Source organism: Carassius carassius, chromosome 3 (assembly GCF_963082965.1).
Source record: "Carassius carassius chromosome 3, fCarCar2.1, whole genome shotgun sequence".
Taxonomy (NCBI): Eukaryota; Metazoa; Chordata; class Actinopteri; order Cypriniformes; family Cyprinidae; genus Carassius; species Carassius carassius.
This window is the reverse complement of record NC_081757.1, coordinates 13,689,243-13,708,860: the sequence shown is the minus strand read 5'-3', so window position 1 is coordinate 13,708,860 and position 19,618 is coordinate 13,689,243. Positions and strand designations below refer to the sequence as shown.

General features: G+C 37.2%; 4 protein-coding genes across 4 annotated transcripts; 2 read left to right on the top strand and 2 right to left on the bottom strand.

Moving 5' to 3' along the window:
* LOC132120207 (DNA-directed RNA polymerase II subunit GRINL1A-like) lies at window positions 1-2,983 on the bottom strand. Its single transcript, XM_059530042.1, has 4 exons — window positions 2,731-2,983; window positions 1,740-2,306; window positions 844-1,051; window positions 1-599 (listed from the first exon to the last, which is right to left on the bottom strand). Exons 1-4 carry the CDS (start codon window positions 2,835-2,837, stop codon window positions 456-458), a joined length of 1,026 nt encoding a protein of 341 aa, XP_059386025.1. The 5' UTR covers window positions 2,838-2,983; the 3' UTR covers window positions 1-455.
* An 804-nt stretch (window positions 2,984-3,787) lies between these two features.
* On the top strand, window positions 3,788-5,299 carry serf2b (small EDRK-rich factor 2b). Its single transcript, XM_059530053.1, has 3 exons — window positions 3,788-3,941; window positions 4,690-4,798; window positions 4,889-5,299. The coding sequence occupies exons 1-3, from the start codon at window positions 3,935-3,937 to the stop codon at window positions 4,953-4,955; spliced, it is 183 nt and encodes a 60-aa protein (XP_059386036.1). The 5' UTR covers window positions 3,788-3,934; the 3' UTR covers window positions 4,956-5,299.
* Window positions 5,300-6,191: 892 nt separating this feature from the next.
* Window positions 6,192-7,658, top strand: harbi2 (harbinger transposase derived 2). The gene is made up of 4 exons (XM_059530052.1): window positions 6,192-6,663; window positions 6,745-6,860; window positions 6,951-7,062; window positions 7,144-7,658. The coding sequence occupies exons 1-4, from the start codon at window positions 6,213-6,215 to the stop codon at window positions 7,521-7,523; spliced, it is 1,059 nt and encodes a 352-aa protein (XP_059386035.1). The 5' UTR covers window positions 6,192-6,212; the 3' UTR covers window positions 7,524-7,658.
* A 666-nt stretch (window positions 7,659-8,324) lies between these two features.
* Window positions 8,325-19,618, bottom strand: sema4bb (sema domain, immunoglobulin domain (Ig), transmembrane domain (TM) and short cytoplasmic domain, (semaphorin) 4Bb). Its single transcript, XM_059530046.1, has 15 exons — window positions 19,489-19,618; window positions 15,987-16,385; window positions 14,944-15,104; window positions 14,800-14,862; window positions 14,619-14,717; window positions 13,961-14,072; window positions 13,719-13,835; window positions 13,324-13,469; window positions 12,285-12,460; window positions 12,016-12,166; window positions 11,696-11,906; window positions 11,483-11,598; window positions 10,985-11,142; window positions 10,818-10,891; window positions 8,325-10,732 (listed from the first exon to the last, which is right to left on the bottom strand). The coding sequence occupies exons 2-15, from the start codon at window positions 16,141-16,143 to the stop codon at window positions 9,933-9,935; spliced, it is 2,541 nt and encodes an 846-aa protein (XP_059386029.1). The 5' UTR covers window positions 16,144-16,385; window positions 19,489-19,618; the 3' UTR covers window positions 8,325-9,932.

The window sequence follows — 19,618 nt, the reverse complement described above, 5'->3', positions numbered from 1 at the left end:
TCAATTCAAAGGGTTTTTTAAATAAACACTAAGCAAGGTCATACAAAAATATTCTATTACCATCTTCAGAATAACACACCCATAAAGTTATGACTGATAAGCGCTTTGAATTATATTATTCTATACAAGACAACAGGTGTGGACCTGCCGAGGTATCAGGTTTTTTGGCAGTAGCTTGCCAAGATAATCTGTTACTGTTGGACAGTGACATTTTCACATGCAAAAACGGTCGGTTTTCACACAGTTACTCTTAACTTGATTCAACCTGCTGTTATTTATCTTCAATGGCAGAATCTAAGACATTGTCCATGCAGTTCATGAAGAGCCCTTCTCTTGTCCTCGGGCTGAAAGCCTCTCTCCAGGGTCCTGAAGCATGGGCTCTAGGCCTAGAGCTGGTCCAGGGCAAGGGGCCAAACATATCAACAAGCCAGTGCCCTCCCTCTAGGGCCCCACGATCAGTCCTCATCTGAAAAAAGCTGGGCCCCATCATCATGCACCTCTCTGTAGGCTGCCAGTGGGCCTCCTTCTGGGTTGTAACTCTCCATCTTAAAACTCAGATCATCTGCCAGCTTCTGTGCAGCTTGTTTGGCCTGCAACTCCTGAAATGAACAGTATACACAATAACAAACGTACTACTTCTTGAATACAGAACAAGGCAGAAACACACACACACATTTGTTTTTATACTCTCTGCTGGGTGTATTCAAGTAGTACTACTTCCTCTCAACATATCAAAATAGATTTTGTGGGATAGAACGTTTTTGAGGCCTCAGATGCTTTGAAATGTCATTTATCACTTTGATCATTCAAATCTCAGCTTTCAGCAAGACATCTTCAACCTACCAGGTGTTTTCTGGACTGCTCTTGCAGAAGGGCAGTCGACTGCTCTAATGACAGCAGCTGGGCAGGACTGTGGTGCAGGGGTGGAAGCTGGGCCGCAGTGATGTCATCCAGGTGTTTCCGGTCTCGTTGTCTTCTGGCCTCTGCAGTTAGTGGTGTGGTGCTGCCTGAGGCCTGACTAGGTGATGAAGACTCGGATTTTACAGCCAACCTAAATAAAACACAGACACTTTTATCAAAAGTTAATTTTAATGTATTTACTGTGACTTTTGATCCCAAACCTAACTTTGGTTCATCTTCAAAACACAAATTAACGACTCCTGAAAGGTTTCTGACCCAGTCCAGGTAACCAGAGCTTACCAGATCAAAAAAAAGGTCAATTGAATTTGTATTTTTGAATTTGAAAAATTAAGAGCTGTGAAGAAATATAAATAATCACATATGAAAGGCAGAACAAATCTAATTGGTTCTTGTGCATCATGCATGCACTTTTGAACTTCCATGTTTCCCATACCTGTATATAATGTGCTCTATCACAAGTATCAATCAATGTTTCAGAGTATCTGCAGGATATGAAAAATCTAATCTAAGACTTTTTAAGACCTGCACAAATAAAATTAACACCATATAAGCAGGATGGATTGATGTCTATGACAAGTTTTATATAGCCTTAAATTTAATGCAACTAAATTTGAGACTTTTTAAAGGACCCACGGAGACCTTGTTGTTTAGATGTAAATAAAAGCTTAAATTAAAGCTCATCATATGAGGGAATCTCATCTTTTCACAAGCCTTGAATTAAACCATTTTTTTAGTGAACGGTCCCTTTAATGTATTATAATTGAGCTTAATTTCAAAGAAAACACAAAGCTATGCAATGGCAGCATAGTTCGACTCACTGGTTTGGTTTGAATCTGGGCTTCCTCGTATTCACACTTTTCTCTGTCTTCTCCAGAACTTCTATGTAATGTGGTTTCTTCTGTTGCGGATTACCCTGAAAGGGCTTACTAGGAGACAGAGCCTTTATGGTGTCTTGGTAGGAGTCATTGTTACTTTCATCAAGAGCTACTCGTCCAAACACCTCCACAAGCTCTGTGTCTTTCACCTGTGAGGCTGCTGCATTCCCATCCGCTGTTTCTAGTGTTTCAGCATGCTCAGGCTGGGATGTCAAAGACTCCTCTTGGCCCAACAGACCACCATTTTCCTGTATGTTAGCCGCATCGATATTGACATTGGCTTGGTTTCTGTCATGGGATGGGATGACCATGTCCAAATTGGATTCTAAATGCTTATCTGTGCTTCGCTTGGCAAGGGCATGCTGATATTTAGCCTGAAACTCTGTCCGGACAGAGATTAAATTTGCTTGTTTTCTCTCCTCCTCCTCCAGATGTCCCAGTGCAAGGTGTACTTTCTCCACAAAGTCAGCAATCTTCTTTCCCTTATCTGGAAGGCCCTGAAGAAATCTCCTGAAGAAAACATAAAAAGTACAAATCACATTTAATCATATTTATTTACACGGCACAACAGAATGTTTTAAAGCAGCTTCATAGTAATAAACGTGAAAATAACAGTGTCCATGTTGCACACTATTGATTAAACAAAGTATCAAATTCATTCATTTGTTCTACATATAATTGGTTTTTTTTTTAAGTTTAATTATAAACTGTCCCAACTGTGTGACACTGGCAGGATGCACTGAACTATGTTATTTAATAGTCTAATAAGAAGGGAGGGCGCCAAAGTGTTTGGAAAGGTCCAGAAAATTTAATCAGCATAAAATCCAGTCAGAAATCTTAAATTCTAATTTAGCTATATATATACACACACACACACACACATCACGAATTATATACAAAACAAATTAAATGAAAAGTATAAAAAAGCACTTACTTATTAGACAGTAACTGTTGTTGTCGTGACAGTATCTCCAAGAGCTGATCTTTCCTCTTGCTGCTCAGATCACCCACATCCCCTTGGCGCGCTGTCCACCCAGACATGATCAAATCTGTGAAAAATAAAACAGTCAAATCTCACACTAGCACGTTCACTCTAGATTTTCAGATCTTCATACAGGTCGTCAGAAATTCACTTATACCGCCATGTGTCAAAATAAGCAATGGCTATGAAGTAAGCGACGACAATACCACACCAGTTATGTCACATCCATTACAAAATAAAAGACCTAAAGCAAAAAAACGTCAGTCGGAGTACGAGGCAGAGTGCGAAAGAGCAATCTTTTCTTGAAATTGTCTAGTTACTGAGGCTGTGTGAATTCAAAAGCTTTGAAAGAACTGTAACAAGTGTTTTTCACAAAAAAGAAAGGCCCGCCATCCATAGCACTGGCGTCATCTGCTGGTCAGGCACATGCTCGCTATCCACTGTGAAGGATCACAATAACGCTTGGAATGGGAATTGTACAGTTTTGCATTTAAAAAGAATATTCTCAGAATACAAAAATATTCAAATGAAGCTGGAATACAAAAATATATTTATAAATGAAATGAGGATGATATAAAATATCTTGTAAAATATTTTTTTTAACTGTTAGATCATTAGCAGCATTACATTACACATATAAAAAAGTAAATATAACAATGTACAAAAACACCTGTTTTTTTATTTCTGAAAACAAGAACATACAGAACAAAACAAAATACAAAATACCAACAGACATGTTTGAAAAGGCAACAACAAAAGTAAAACAGTGTAAATAATAAATAAAAATATAAATAATATAAAAATAAATAAATATAAAAGAGGGCCATTATATTGTATACGATTCCTTATACATAACCCTTAAATGCAGAGCGAATTCTAACAGTCTTTATAGCTTTCTTATTAGTGGACACCATAATCTCTTTCAAATAATTTCTCCATTCTGCACATAGAGATTCTGCATTTCTTTATGACGTACACGATCACGAGGTGCGTTTCCTTGGAAAAGCGCTGCTGTATTCCGATACAGTGTTGTCGTAAAGCTTGCGAATCGACTCGGACAAACTCGGGTCTGCCAGGAGGCCAGCCATTATAAGTATCGTTACAGGGGGTAACGCCTGGTCGAGCTTTGCGCTCCGGCGACAACAAAAGAGCAATCATGACTAGTGAGTTTGATTTTTATTCATTTTTTTGACATGATCTCAGCTTCTACTATTATTAATGAAAGTACTTTATTAGAAAAGGGCAAGTACAGCAGCGGTACGATACAAGGCTAACTAGCTAGCTGCAAGCTAGCTAATTCTGTCTAGAGTCCACGAAAAGAAATCACAGGATTAACCCTCTAAATAAGGCTAATGCTGGCCTGTGGTGACATTAGTGTTTATTAATTATTTATTATATACACTACGGTACGGAAAACGTTTTCTAGATGTTGTGTTAAAGTTATTTTATGTGTGTAAAGTTGACAGACGTTTGACATTAGTAAACTTCAATAGTAATTCCACGGGGCGAAATTGTTTTCGGAGGAGTGGACGAAATGTTTTCGAAGATCAGGAATTATTTTGTGTATTTTGTGATGCTGTCGACAGTTTTTGTCAGTGTTTTGTGCGGATGTTGTTATTGTTAGGAAGCTCTCTGGCGCCCTCATTGCCACGTCGCCTCACTGCTACACATGTCTGTGTTGATCATACTGTACACAGATTAATGTTTACATGTTAAACTGTACAGTATCAACATTCCTTACTTTAAAAATACACTTCCTGGTACTGAATAGATTTGCCAGCTGCAGACTGGAGATTTAAAATTTATTTTAAAGTGTCATGTTGTTCATTCTTGTTCCAACCTGTCTGCAATATCTGTAAAATTTAAGGCAGTAAAGTATGAAAATGCCATTAAGAGTGTCTCGTCATGCAGGGGGAAATCAGCGTGAACTTGCCCGCCAGAAGAATGCTAAGAAGCAAACTGATCAGTCCAAAGGGAAGAGAAATGAGGATGGCCTCTCAGCATCTGCCCGTAAGCAAAGGTACAACACCTAACGATAATAACAACTAACAGATACACTGAATTGCAAAGTGTCACACTGAATGTGAATATAATTTTTTGTGTGTTTCAGAGATGCTGAAATCATGCAGCAGAAGCAAAAAAAGGCCAATGAGAAGGGGGACCCTAAAAGCAAATAACCAGTGAATGGGGCATTGACCGACATGGCATCCAGATTTTTTTTCTTTTGTCAAGAGAGACTATCTGTCATTGTGTAGATGTGAAGACTTTGATTCTCTAATGTTTCAACCCAAACTTCATAATGTGCTTGAAAGGGCATATCAACTATACAATCCATAATGATTTGTCTTCGGCTATGGAGGAGAGAGTTTTTTATGTTCAAATAATCGGAGCAAGCCCAAAAAATGGGAGTCTCAAAAATGTCTGGACTGGCATTGTAATCTTGTATTTTTGTATGAAGTGCCCTTCTTAATAAAATGTACATTTTAATTCACACATAGCAATTAAACGGTTATCCCTATAACGTGTGTGTATTATGATTCACTGTTTTTAACCATTAACCGTTGTTTTATTACTTTGATTTCTTTGCTTTTTTTTATACAGAAAAGGCTGTAGTGTTCCGATGTGGTCTGAGGACAGATTTCTAAAAACTATAACCTATTTACCATATAATTGCTAAAGCAGTTACAGTGTGATTTGCAGTATTCAAATCATTCAGTGCACTTTTTAATAATATGTCCGGTAAATAAATATTTGCCAATTTGAAAAGCAATGGTGAACACAAAGGCTATTATAATGACATCACATGTTGTATATCGTGAATAAATTTTTACTAGTTTACCTTTATTTGTTTATTTGTATTCTACTACTGATATGAAAGAAGAAGAAAAAAGTTGTGATATTTGTTATGATCTATGTCACAGAAGCAGGAATGTGTGGTTATGCTGCAAACATCAAAAATGTTTCTACTTATTGCATGATCGATACCACTGAAATAGGTTCCCCCGAAGCTACTTGGTACCCTCAAAGGTGCAACTTTGTAACTTATCTACCCTTAAAGCATGCATACTTGTATGGTACAAATATGCACCTTTGAGGTACTGACCCGGTAAAGGGTTAAAATACAATAATATAGCATTTTTTTCTGACAGTGTAAAACAAAAAAGGTGTATGAAATGTAAAAAAAAAACTTGTCTTTAAAAGCTAATATTAAATTAGTATAATTACTGATTACGTTATTTAATAATTTTAAAGATCAGCTTAGTTTAGAGATATCGGTATCGACGTCAACGATACTGGGCTTGAAAATATCGGTATCGAAATAAAATAAGAGGTATCACCCATCCCTAGCTGTTCAACACCCCTCTATCGTTCATAATCCACAAATGGACCAATCAGCTGTGAGCAAAGTACGTAACAGAATCCTTTCTCATAGCATGTCTGGTAGTAGCAAAATGGCTTCACCGTACTTGGAGAATCCTGTAGACATCGGAGCCCAAATTATACAAAGGGCTTTACGCAGGGAAAGAGTTTTAAGAGATAAACAAAACCCACTGGCATTCTCTGATGAGCACTTATACGAGAGATACAGGTTTTCGGCGGAGGGAATATTATATCTATGTCGGCTTCTTGAGCACCATATTAAAAACCCGACGCGACGAAGCCACGCGACCACTGTCCCTCAAATGATTTGTATTGCTTTGCGTTTCTTTGCAAGTGGCACATATCTATATGAGGTGGGCGATGCCGAAAAGCTCAGCAAAAACACAGTTTGCCGAACTATTCGTAGGGTGGTTATCGCACTCCAGAGATACATAAACACTTTCATTGTGTTCCCTGGACATTTACCCACCGTGACCATAAAAGAGGGCTTCTCTAAAATAGCTGGTAAAAATTGATTTATACACTAATACGTCATCAGAAATGATCGATAAAAGTTGTTAAACATATGTTTTGATCTTTTGAAAGGATTCCCTAGAGTTATTGGAGCAATAGATTGCACGCACATTCCAATCTCTACACCAACAAAACAAATTGAGGCTGATTATCTCAACAGAAACGCTACTCATAGCCTCAACGTTCAGGTAGGTATATTTCATTTGACTAATATGCATATATTGTCATGATAATGTATCACTAACCCATGGGACTCACCTATTGTGTGTTAATTACAGATGACTTGTGACCATCAGTGTATGATCACAAATCTGGATGCCAGATGGCCTGGCTCTATGCTGGACACCAAGATTTTTGAGGAATCGTTGTTATGCCAGCGCTTTCAAGAAGGTATGATAAAATGAGAACTGTGGACAACACTTGAATGAACTGTGACGTTATGACACTTTTCTCTTTTCTGTTCATTGACAGGGCTGTTTGATGGCCTGCTGGTTGGAGACAGAACTTACGCTTGTCAAAGTTTTTTAATGACTCCCCATCCTGACCCTGATACAAAATCACAACATGACTTTAACATGGCCCTCAGTCAAACCAGGCTCAAGATAGACATGACTTTGGCCATTTTAAAGGCACGGTTCAACTGTCTTTGTGACCTAAGAGTATCACCAGAGCGGGCATCTCAGATGATAGGTGCCTGTGTTATCCTCCACAACATAGCCACTATAAGGAAGGAGCGGGTGCCAAATGAATATCAACTCCCACCTGATGATATTGAGCCTTTCACAGAGGACCGTCCATCTGGCAGAGCTGTCAGAGATGCAATCACAGCAGAATATTTCACTAAGCATTGAGTTAAAGCAAAATGACCCACATGTTTACACATATTCCTTAACTGCCTTTCATGTTAAGACAAACATATTTCATATGTGACCCTGGACCACAAAACCAGTCTTAACTCTCTTGGGGTATATTTTTTAGCAATAGCCAAGAAAGAAGGCAAAAATCATTAGGATATTAAGTAAAGATCATGTTCCATGAAGATATTTTGTAAATTTCCTACTGTAAATATATCAAAACTTAATTTTTTGATTAGTAATATGCATTGCTAAGAATTCATCAGGACAAATTTAGACAAAAGTCGATTTTCTCAGGATTTAGATTTTTTTGCACCCTCAGATTCCAGATTTCAAATAGTTCAAATAGTATCTCGGCCAAATATTGTCCTATTCTAATAAACCATACATCAATGGAGTAAATATAAAAATTTACACTTAAGACTGGTTTTGTGGTCTAGGGTCACATATTATAAACCTCTGTAAAAACCACTCCACAGGTTGTGAAATCATATAAATTCTTGTAAAATTAAAAAAAAAAAAAATGCAAATTTTTTTTTTGAAAACAAATTTTATTTGTTAACTTTTTATAAAAAGTTAATGATAAATTTTACTATTCACAACTATTTTGAATGTTGAAATAGGAAAAAAAGTTTATTTCCATGTTGAATTGTTTTTTTTATGTCATATTTTGGACCTCTACGTGTAATAATTGTCATGAATGTATTGATCTTATTTCAAGAAGAAAAATCATTCATCATAAACATTTTTGACTCTTCCCAACTGTGCTTCTGAAATTACATACCCAGACTCAGACAGTTTGAGTTTATGCAAAATTTTATTTTGCATGTCAAGACAGTGGAGACACTCTTTCAGACCTCTTTTCATCTCTTCATTAATGTACAAACCTTGGCTACAATATGAAACCGGGATGTTGACAGTGGCCTACCTCATTTACAGCTTACAAATACTGGTAGAAAAAATAAAGTGCGTGAATGTACAATGTAAAACAGTGTCAAAGTATAAAAGTCCACAATCTACTTTACATTTTCCATTCAAAACAAACAAGCTGAAAACACAATGGAATGTAACACATGATTAAACAACATCAAACCTGTCATGGTTAATGTGGATTAAAAAGACTTTTCCAAGTGGAACGGATGTCTATAATAGCAATGTTAGTGCATGGGTGTGTTTGTGTGAGAGGAGGGTGTGTTGGAAGTCTGGTCTACCCATAAATTAACATAACCTGCAATGTTCTTCTACATTTTTTTCTTTTACCCTTAAACAGATTGCAAATTTACAGACATTTTCAGCCTTTTCCCACTGTATTAACCACTTCTCCATATGCCAAGCATACCATTCATATTGAATTATAATATTGTATTATGGTAGTATCATTACCTCGTTTCTGCCTGTTTAGATTCCATCTATATTCTGTACCAAACACAATAACCACCAACCTATGAGGCAAAACAGAATCTCAAGTTTTTGTGCTTTACATTCCCATATAACTCTTCAGATGTACATTCAAGGGTATTAAGAAACAAAGTATCTTAATGCTCATACACGCTTGCTACATTTGATCTAAAAGCAGATATTATTTTTTCCATAATTACACATTTAATAGTTCAATACACATCATACCATTATTTAACACCAGGCACTTAACACATTTGAATAACAGAATAGAAAACAGCAAGAGACTACTTCCCAAAAAGGACTAAGAAATTAAATGATAAAATGGAAAAAAAAAGGGAATAAATAAAATTAAAAGCAGATTTCTAAAATGTTAAGAAAGTAACCATGTTCTATAACACTAACAAGCAACCTGGCCTGAACTGCCTGGTGTTCAATGCTGATATAATGAGAATCTGCAGAGTGTGGGCTATGGGTTTCATAGTCAAATCTTAAATTTAAAGTACCCCATTAAACATTTATGCATTGAAACTTTGCACCAAAAATAGCAAAGTAATACAAACAGACATATAGAACCGTCTTCTCACCTTTAGTTAGGCATCATTACTCTTCATCTTGGCAGTGATAATAGCACCAGTACCAGTCATACAACACACGGCTCATTGCCCATCTCTCTCCTGTTCATCCATCTGGTCCACCATTCCTTAGATTGCTGTTTCTGATCTCTAATGTATCAGCACACTCTCATATTAACACAAACTGCATCATATTTTACTGTTTTACATGAAAGAGTGAAGGAGATGTGGGAGTAGATTGGAGGGCATTGTCTTAAACAACTACAATTTGGCAATACACACACTGAGCATGTCCCATCTATTCTCTTGTGCTCAGGGCTCAGTACGCTTAGTCTTCAAGAAAGCTGCCCATTAAATGTACCTTAATTTGTTAAATTAGAGTGTTAAATTGTTTATGCGTAAATAATCGAAATTCATGGGAAACGTCAGTATTTTACACCACAGAGTCTCTGATCTCAGAGCCCAGTCGTACTCGTGGCCGAGGGCTAATGTCACTGACTTCCACATGAGTCTCTTTAAAGCCATTCTGTGGCTTTTGGGCAAGTGTCTGTGCTTCCTTGGAGTTGTTCTGCATACTCGACTCTGATTGAGCGATTATGTAACCACAGTTATCCTCCAGTGTCTGGTAGCTTTTGTGGTCAGATGGGGAGGTTGGAAGCGCACCAGCATTGAGGGGTAAACTCTCCCCCGGCCTGACTGTGCTCTTTTGGGCTCCTCCAGTTTGCTCTCCTCCTCTCAGTACCTCCTTCATCCGGCCCCTGTGTCTATATACTACCGACAGCCCGAACGAAAGCACACAAACAGCTAACAGCACACACACTACTGCCAGCTCTGTCCCATACGTCTTTATGCGCAGTTGAGTGGAGTGCTCTGATTCACTGGACAAGACATCCGACGATATGCTTTGGATTATAAGATGTGCATCCATCTGCCCCGTATTGATTGTAGTCTCGGATAAAGGCTCTGCCTTCACACAGTAATTGGCCAAGAGTTGCCTGAAGCCATGTTCTTCTGACCAACACGAGAAGACCTCATCGCTGCCTGCACGGCTGCTGACAACTAACCCACCATCCGGGCTTGGGAACAGGAAGTGTCCGACATCTGGCTTGTATGACCATTTCCTTTGTGCATGGTTTGAGCGAAGATTGCAGGGCAGCAGGCGAAGAGTATTAGCTGGGATGATAATGAGCTCACAATCAGATTCTTGGGAACTTGGGAAGGAACGTGGTAACACTAGAAAGAGAGGAAGAGAGATGGGTTTTATGAGATATTCAGATGGATGATAGATGCTTGTATATGATGGGATTTGAAGGATTACCTGAGCTCTCAGTGTACAACATTTTGCTGTTACATTTTAAAGTGTCTGCCTTCTCGATATCCTGCTGCCATTGGCTGAAATATGCAAAAGAAAGTAGAAATTGGTATTTGTACAGAAAATGATTACTTCAAAAGATGATCTAAAAAATGGAAGGAAAGAAGACTTACTCTTGTGGTGGGATACGAGTGACGTCAGTACAGTGTGTGCCTGTCCAGGCACAGTATGGGTCTCTGGCCAAAACACACTCACCACAGTTGTTATGGAAACTGCAGTTTGCTACTGGCAGTTGCACAATACCAGAGTTTGACGACACAAATAACAAACCCTGTTTGTTGAAAGAGAGGGTTCAAAGTAAGAGAGTGAAATGAATGCATTGTGGAGCACAAAGGCAAGTAAAATGTGTAAATGTTTGTTCAAATATACCATTCAAAGGTTTGGGGTCAATACAATATTTTTCAAAGAAGAAATTCATCCTTTTATTCAGCAAGGAAACATTAAAATTATAGAAACTGACATCTTACAATGTCACAAAAAAGTTAAAAAGCTGTAAAAGTACCGTTCATTGTTAGTTCATGATATTTAATGCATTAGCCAATTCTAACAAAAATTGTAGGCGCATAAAGTGTTTTGAATTGTAAAGCATTACCGCATAAACACACACACACCTTAGTTGAATCCAGTTCTATGTTTTGTATAGGTTGTTGCTCTGGGAACAGTTGGACCTCCTCAATGATGTGCATCCTACCGACTACATTCACAGCCTTTTGCAAACGTCCATCATCTGACAAATCACAGAGCATAACACCAACAGCCGTTTAGAAAAAAAATGAAATCACAGAAACCCAGACACTCAAACAAACAAAAAAAAAAACACATACCTGTGCCAATGAACATCACATCGTAAGCTTCATGGAGGCCTTGCACGTGGTGCACAGCAATTTGTGTGTAGTGCACAGAGTGTGTAAAGAGCACAGGCTGACTTTTGACAGGACTGTCCATCAGGAAGTGGTCTTTCACAAAGTTTAGTACCTTATCTGGCATATCAAGGGATGAGTCTATTCCCAGATGCCTTGAAGCATTAGTAATACACTGCAGAAAGAACAAAAAAGATCTTCACAAAGAGCTTCATGGAAACTCAAAGATCCTCCACTTACATAGAACTGATAAAGTGTATATGTAGGAGTTTGTGTCATCTTACCATTCCAGGTCGTGGTTCAGGTACAGAGTGAGTGTGTGTGTACCATTGCTGTGTCTCTCGGTTCACTTCTTTGTAACGGCCATTAAATGCTTTTTCTACCTGATCCATGCTGAACACACACACTGCTGAACTGCCTGCCAGACCTTTACTCCTACAAAACATATAGCAACAAATGAGCAATATTACATTCAGTTTCTAGTATGATTAATTAATAACATCCTCTCCCTTTAAGCTTATCTTCCTTTGCCACTCTAACATGTTTTGCTCACCACTGAGAAGTGAAGACTGCATAGAGGTGTGTGCTTTTCTTGCGTTGGGCTGGCAGCACATACACATCCTGTATGATGTTGAAAGGAAAGCCATCGTCCGGTAGCGAACATAAGAGTTGAGCTTTCAGAAATGTGGTCCATTTCTTCTGCAGGACTCTCTCCCCACCTTGATCCTCCTGAGGTCATACACACACAAACAAATGATAAACACTTTCAAACCAAACCAACATAGTCTCAATAATTCAAAATACTCAGAAAGACCGCTAGGGGGCATCATAACTCCAGCCCTGGTTTCAGAGCATCTGGACCAAAAAAACCTTGTTGCTACCATAGTACAATATCAGATAGTCATAACATAGTACTAAACTATTCTTATAATTACATACCATAGTATTTATATAATTCTCCAAGGCATCTCAAAGAATAATATTGTAATACCATAGTACATAGTAAAACATGGTATTATCATGGTACTTCCATGGTTTTGAGAGGTTTTTAGAGTTCACATTCTCCTGTGATTCACCTTGTTCATCAGCTTTTTAAGTTAACATGAAACTATAGTGACAAGGACAAGTTAGAAGAGTTCCAACCAGCTTTGAATTCTTACAATGTCTGTATTATATGTAAATTAATGTTTACTTGTCACCTAAAGTCTGTCTGTTTTCTAAAAACAGAGTTTTTGTTTTTAGAAGTTATTTCAGAGCTAGAGCCACAGTTTTCTAAAAACAGAGTTTTTTTTTTTAGAAGTTATTTCAGAGCCAGAGCAAGTCTTTACACTTTAATAAAAGACTATTAAGGCTTTATAATATAATGTGCACAAATGAATTTTGCATAATAACACCAGAAATCATTTTGATTTTATGTTGACCTCTAGAGGTAAAGCAGAATGAGTTGAGGAATCTTTAGAAGATAAGAATATGCTAAGTGCATGGTGATGGTGATATTGGCATTTGTGCATGTGCGTGTCAGTACGTGTTCTTTCTCAGGTTTATGCTGACTTTATCAACAGTGTGTGAACTGCTTAAACAATCCATCTTACCTTACACACACGTGCGATCCTGGACACTATGGTGTTATCAAAGAAGTCGAACTCTTTCCCCATTTCGCTGAAGAAAAAGTAGATCTGATCATCACTTCTCTCGCTGTCTGAACCTGTTATATGAGCAGAACCTACAAACGCTGGTTCTAACGAACCGCACCAAACACACACACACACACACACACACAGAGAAATAAAAACACTTTCAAAAAACATATTCCAGAAAACAAAATTGTATAACTGTTTATTTAACCACAGCATCAGTCAGCAATCATTTGTTTTCAACATGCGTGAGAAAGCAGGGTTCTGTAATCACTAATGTGGGCATTTATTTTTAGATATTTATCTCCTAAGAAGTCCCTTGTGAGGAAGTGTGTGTGTTTGTATATATTTACCCTGGAGCCAGTTGAGAGAGTTCTCCGTTTTGAGAGGGGTGCCAGACCCTAGACTCCTATATATGGTGGGTTCATTTCCCTGGAAGTTACTGACAGTAGCAGTGTACAGTTCCCCATCTGTAACACAACAAAAAATACAAGTGCTTATTAACACTAAAATCACCATTTTCATCCAACTTAATGATGTTTATATATGAGGTTCAAACGAAATGATTGCATTGTTTTAGCATGAGTATACTCACCCACTGTAATAGCTGTAGATCTGTATTCTGGATTAAATGGACAGCGTCCACGTCCGTCCTCCATAACGTGTTCCCCCTCTTCATCTCTTTCCAGAGAGAAACTTGAAATGTTCTACAGAATTTCCAGAAAAAAACATGGAGGAACAGTTAGAACAAATGACACCAGATACATTTACACAAATGAGTCAGTGATATAATAGTATTTTGTTTGTCTTTATTTAAATATACAATGACTTGAATAAATCTAATTAATTTATTATTAAGTAGATTGTCATATTTTATCTAGACAATCTATTTATCGTCAATCTTTGTAGCTATTCTTATTTAGAAAAAAAAAACAGCTTAATAAAATTTTATGAAAAATTCTAAATAAAAGTAATATCTTCTAACCAAAATATAAGGGGGGGGGGGTGGATAAAAATATCAATTATATTAAAAAAATTTCGACAGACCTTCATGACTGTGCGTAAAGGTCAAAAAGTCTTGAAAATATTGGATAATTTGTTTTGATTTGACCTTTATGTTATTATTTTTACTTAGTTACATTGCAAAATGACAAGCCAACATGAATACGACGACTAACCTTCTAAGAACTTAATTATTACACTAGATTAAAAATAAAAAGCATCATAACATCATGAAGAAAAAATGGTCTCACAATGTAAGCACAGATGGGACTGAAGGCATACGTTCCACAACAATACAGGTGTGTGCTGTTCAGACGCAGTAAAATCTTGATGTAGTTGAAACAATCACTCTGAAACAACATAACAGACAGATTCTTTTTTCGTTTGTTGTTAATATATTGTTTCACATTTACATTAACAATCTCCACAAACCTGGGGGTCCTTTCCCTTGAAAATACACTCTTTCCTCTTATTTTCAGGAGTGCTCCATGTGAGCTGCAGAAGATACAAAACAATGATGAGTAACATCAAAATGCACTCCTACACACTACTACAAACATTCTCGCATGCACCTACAGTTTTCTGCAGATAAGTCCCGCTAATGTTATCCAGGCTGAGAGAGAATATGTTCTCCCTGGCTCCCACGTAAACCTTGTTTTCATCCGGGCTCAGCAGAAGGGTTGAATAGTTATTTACGCCATCCACAGAGAACTCTCTCACTGATCGTCCTTCTGCATCTGAACACACACAACGCAAAAATATTACTTCAAATACACAGCTTAAATTCACTTCATAAAAAGAACAAAAAAAGCTTGTTATCTGACAAAGCTTTAGATTTCACCCATATATACTCAACTTACAGGCTAAATTTGTACAGTACATTCAAAATTTATACTGCATTCCTCACATGGAATGCACCTTCAAAACTACAAAAACCAACCTATTGAAAATGACGTTGGTTTGCATGTCCAGAGATTTTCCTGGCAGGGCACAGAGGTCACTAACATCCGTGTTTACTCGTATAAAACCCTTTACAAGCCGTTTTGTTCTAAGTACAACCATTACATTTGCGTTTTCAAGCTCAAATGATTAATGAGCATGGCTGTTACTTTGATACAGCACACCAGCCAGGGTTTGCAAATGGTTCTAATAGCTCTTGTAAATGTTTACAATCAAGGATTAAACTCTCCTGTGTGTTTGGCTAAGATGAGGGAATGAAACATTTGGAACGGTCCCGTAATGGGTCTTTCGGGAATAAGAAACATCATGGCAGTTCAAGTAGCCCTAAAATTGAGCTAAATTATTTCAGATGAGTGGGAGTCTCAGGGAATCTGGGCCAGCAGAGCTTCTTCTACAGAGTGCAGTGCTCACTAGTGCTTTTGAGATCATAATGGCACATAATATGTTTTTATATTTATTTCTGAAGCATCATGTGACACTGAGGACTGAAGTATAGCGGCTGCTGAAATTCAGCCTTACCATCACAGGAATAAATTACATTTTATATTGAATTGTAATATTTAATATTTTTGCGACTATTATATTACTAAGTGAATTGTGAAAAGTAAAAAAAAAAAAAAGCATCTGTAAAATAATGAGTATTCGATTCTTTCACTCACTGTATGTGAAACTGATGCGTGCTGTGACATCATCTTCACTCGCCACAGTTGCTTGTAAGACTCCAGCCAAAAAAATCCATATGGTCCAAAACAAGAGCCAGGCAGAGTTTGTGGTTTCCATGGACACTTTCCATTGGTCTTTACATTTGGTTGCCATGGTTTCTGCTTTGCAGTTGAAGATGGTTATATTCGAAGTATCTTTGGTATTCAAATACGATGTTTACACCCTGTCGATTGATTCTTACTGGGATTCTTAAGGTCACTGAGACCTTTCCATATTTCAGTTATGTCCTCAAAGAAGTCAAAGGTAAAGAGATCTCAGATGCTTGTGGGCAAACACACACATTCCTCCTTTTAGGGACTATCTGCTTAGCAAACTCCAATTAGATGGCCTGGAATCTGCAGAGGGAGAAACACAGTCACTTGATCAGACAGAAACTAACACACTGAATGATGCAGCTTCCCTTCGAAGGAATGATACGAGAATTTAATTTCACAGAAACCTTGAGTTACAGACACTCACAGCTGATGCAAAAGAAAATAAATGGCTGTTTCTCAGATCATAAGAGACTGATCTCTACATCCACAACACATGCTTCAGTGTTTTTCTGGGAAAGAGGCTGAATCTCATGTCCTCTTCTGCATGACATTATCCAAACAGAATTTGGAAATGCAACAACTCCTCCCTTTTGGCCTGATCAGCTTTTAAGGGTGGTATGTCCTGAAAACAGGAAGGCTGTGTAATCTCTGTAGCCTCAAACACAACACACACATAAAATTACAAAATGTCATACTGACGACGCTCATGTTCTCAATTTCTATTTATGTGTAATATTTGTATTATTTATTTATTTTCCTTTCCTTTTGGAGAAAATTAGATCAGCATTCAAATCTAATTCCAAATAGACTGACATAAAATAAACTGTTAGATGGATCAGGTGACTATTTTGTCGTGAGCAAACCATAAAAAAACAAATATACAATTTAGATAATTAAACAGTCAAAGTGAATGAAAACAAATGCAAATATAGATGTATTCATCTACAGTATAGACAAAATGACGAATAGATGTTTCAACTATAAGTACAAGTTGTACATAAACACACATGCAGCCTGCAGACAGAACTGTCCTGTGCTCCTGTTAAGTCTCAAGAGTCAGAACTGGAAGTCAGACACTTCTAAATGATTAAAGACTGAGGTAAAAATAAAACATGTTGCTCACACTTACATGAAGTACAGCTACAGCCATCCAATCACATGCACCAAAACGTCCCCTAAATAATATCTCATTTTTGCCAATTACTAAAATGTTGTTGACATGCCAATTAATCCTCCATTTATGTTGAAATCACCTGATTTAGTGCATAATATCAAAAGATGATGACATCAAATGGTGATTAATATTATGACCTCTCAACCTGAGGATTTTGTAGGTTATACACAAGATTACAATGAATTCAAAATGTGATGTAATTCTTTTTAACAGAGTTAAACATTATGCAGTGTGAACAAATCTAAAGTAAATCTTTCTCAGCAGACTCTTCTCATTCATTATCACCACAAATGTGATGCATTGCATTGTAAAGTTCTAGGCCGTCTAGATACAGAGGTCAAACTTGTTATCTTTCACTTCAAAAAGATCTCTGATATATGCAATATAATTTACAAGCTGTCTAGCATATTTCCCCTGAAACACTTTTATTATACTAACTGGAAAAAGGAAGTACAACATTGTTCTGGTTTCTTTTACTACTTCCATTTGAATGGCAAGTCCCTAGGGCAAAAAGTTCAATAAAGGCACCTAAATCAATAAGTTTTACTGAAAATCCTGAAGGTCATCTACAAGTACAAACAACAAAAATCTCGCACTGGCACAAGTAGCAACACTGCTGTTAAAAGCAAAGTATCTTTTCCTGTCCTGAGGAGTGACATGGTGAGAAGAACAGTCTTCCTCTGACAAAGTAATAACCCAGATGGAGAGAGGTTTTCATTTGCTGACTCAAAACAGAAGAAAAACTCACACTATCTTTACTAAACAATATAAACATCAAACGGTTCTGTGATAGGACATACAAGGTATTCATTGTCTAGGCCTCATAGCCTTTTATCCAAAAGGCTGATGCAGTTTTAAACAGAGCAGAGTTTAAGTAAACAATAAAGGACTGCTTTCATGTGCTCTCTTCACTCACCCAACCAGAGACGAACTACAGTTTGCCCCCGTTTTTTTTTTTTTTTTATAGAAACACTAGTATGTCTTCAGTCTTTGATTGGAAATATAAGAAAGATTTCCTCAGTGTTTATTACTTTGTTATAAATCAGTAACTAAAATCATCTTTTGTAGAAAAAAAAAATGTTTTGATCACTATTTTCAATAGAATTGTTATCTCAAGTGTTAATCATTATCAATCCTCCCTTATACTACACTCCAAGGTCACATGGTCTGAAGCAAAAACAAAAAGTCTAGCCGACACAATTAAGGAGGATATTATCGTTTTTCAGATAACACTCAAAATTAAAAGGATTAATATCAGCCAGTACTGTTAACGAATGCACTACTCCTGATTAAAGTATCGAGTCTGAAAAATGAAACATTTTACAGAATTAGTTCTACAAAGTGGAATAAATACATTTCACGATCAAATGTTTCAAATATCAGTAGCCAATCAAATATAATTTATTTTTCATTCTGTAGATGCTTTCATTTGCGTGACATCATCATAGTAGCTGTGATCAAGCTTCGGTATCAAAAATGATAACTCCATTTCATTTTTCATGAGGGTCTGTTTTAAGACCCTTTAACTGAATATGCTAAGTAAAGTAACAAAGACCTAATTTGACAAAACGTTGTTATCTATAAAATTGTTTTACTTTACATATAGTGGTCACGTTTACTGTACACTTCCACTGTCCTCGTTTTACTGATGATCTACCTCACTTGATATGAATCTCCAGTTCAAATTAAAAGCAACGTCCATGACAAAGACCTAACATGAACGCAATAAAAATTATGATACGTTTCATTTACAGTTAAGAGTGTGTTAGCACCACACAAAAATAAGTCTTTTATCAGTGCTCTATTTTTTCACAGTTCGCCCTACTTCCAACGTTTATTCTTCCCTCACACATGCTTGTAGATGTCGAGTTTTACTTTGCAGTGAATGTGTGAGCGCGCATACGCACAATCCAGCACCACCTTGTTTATTTGAGCCCATTTCCACCCACCTACCCACCCTCTACTACCACTACAAACACCCCATATATACAGTCTGGATCCAAGTAGGCGACGCCTTTAGTACCAAAGCACTTATGTTAAAACGAAAATGAATAATTTACTTGTATTAAAAAGTGATGTTTTGCAACAGGTGACTTTACGCACACAGCATTCAACAGATAAACGTGGTCAGTCCTACATCTTCTACAAACAATACGGATTCCTCGATCGCACCTCCTGGTCATCCCACTGCCCCTTTAACTTATTGTTTATATAGGCTACGCAACTTACCACTAAAGCGCTTAAAGCCATTACACAGCTTTCCGAAGAGACTGCCAGCTGATGCGAATCGTAATTGAGCTTTTATGTTTTTATTCCAGCATGGTTCCCCTCAATCCCGGTTAACTGTATACAATTCAGC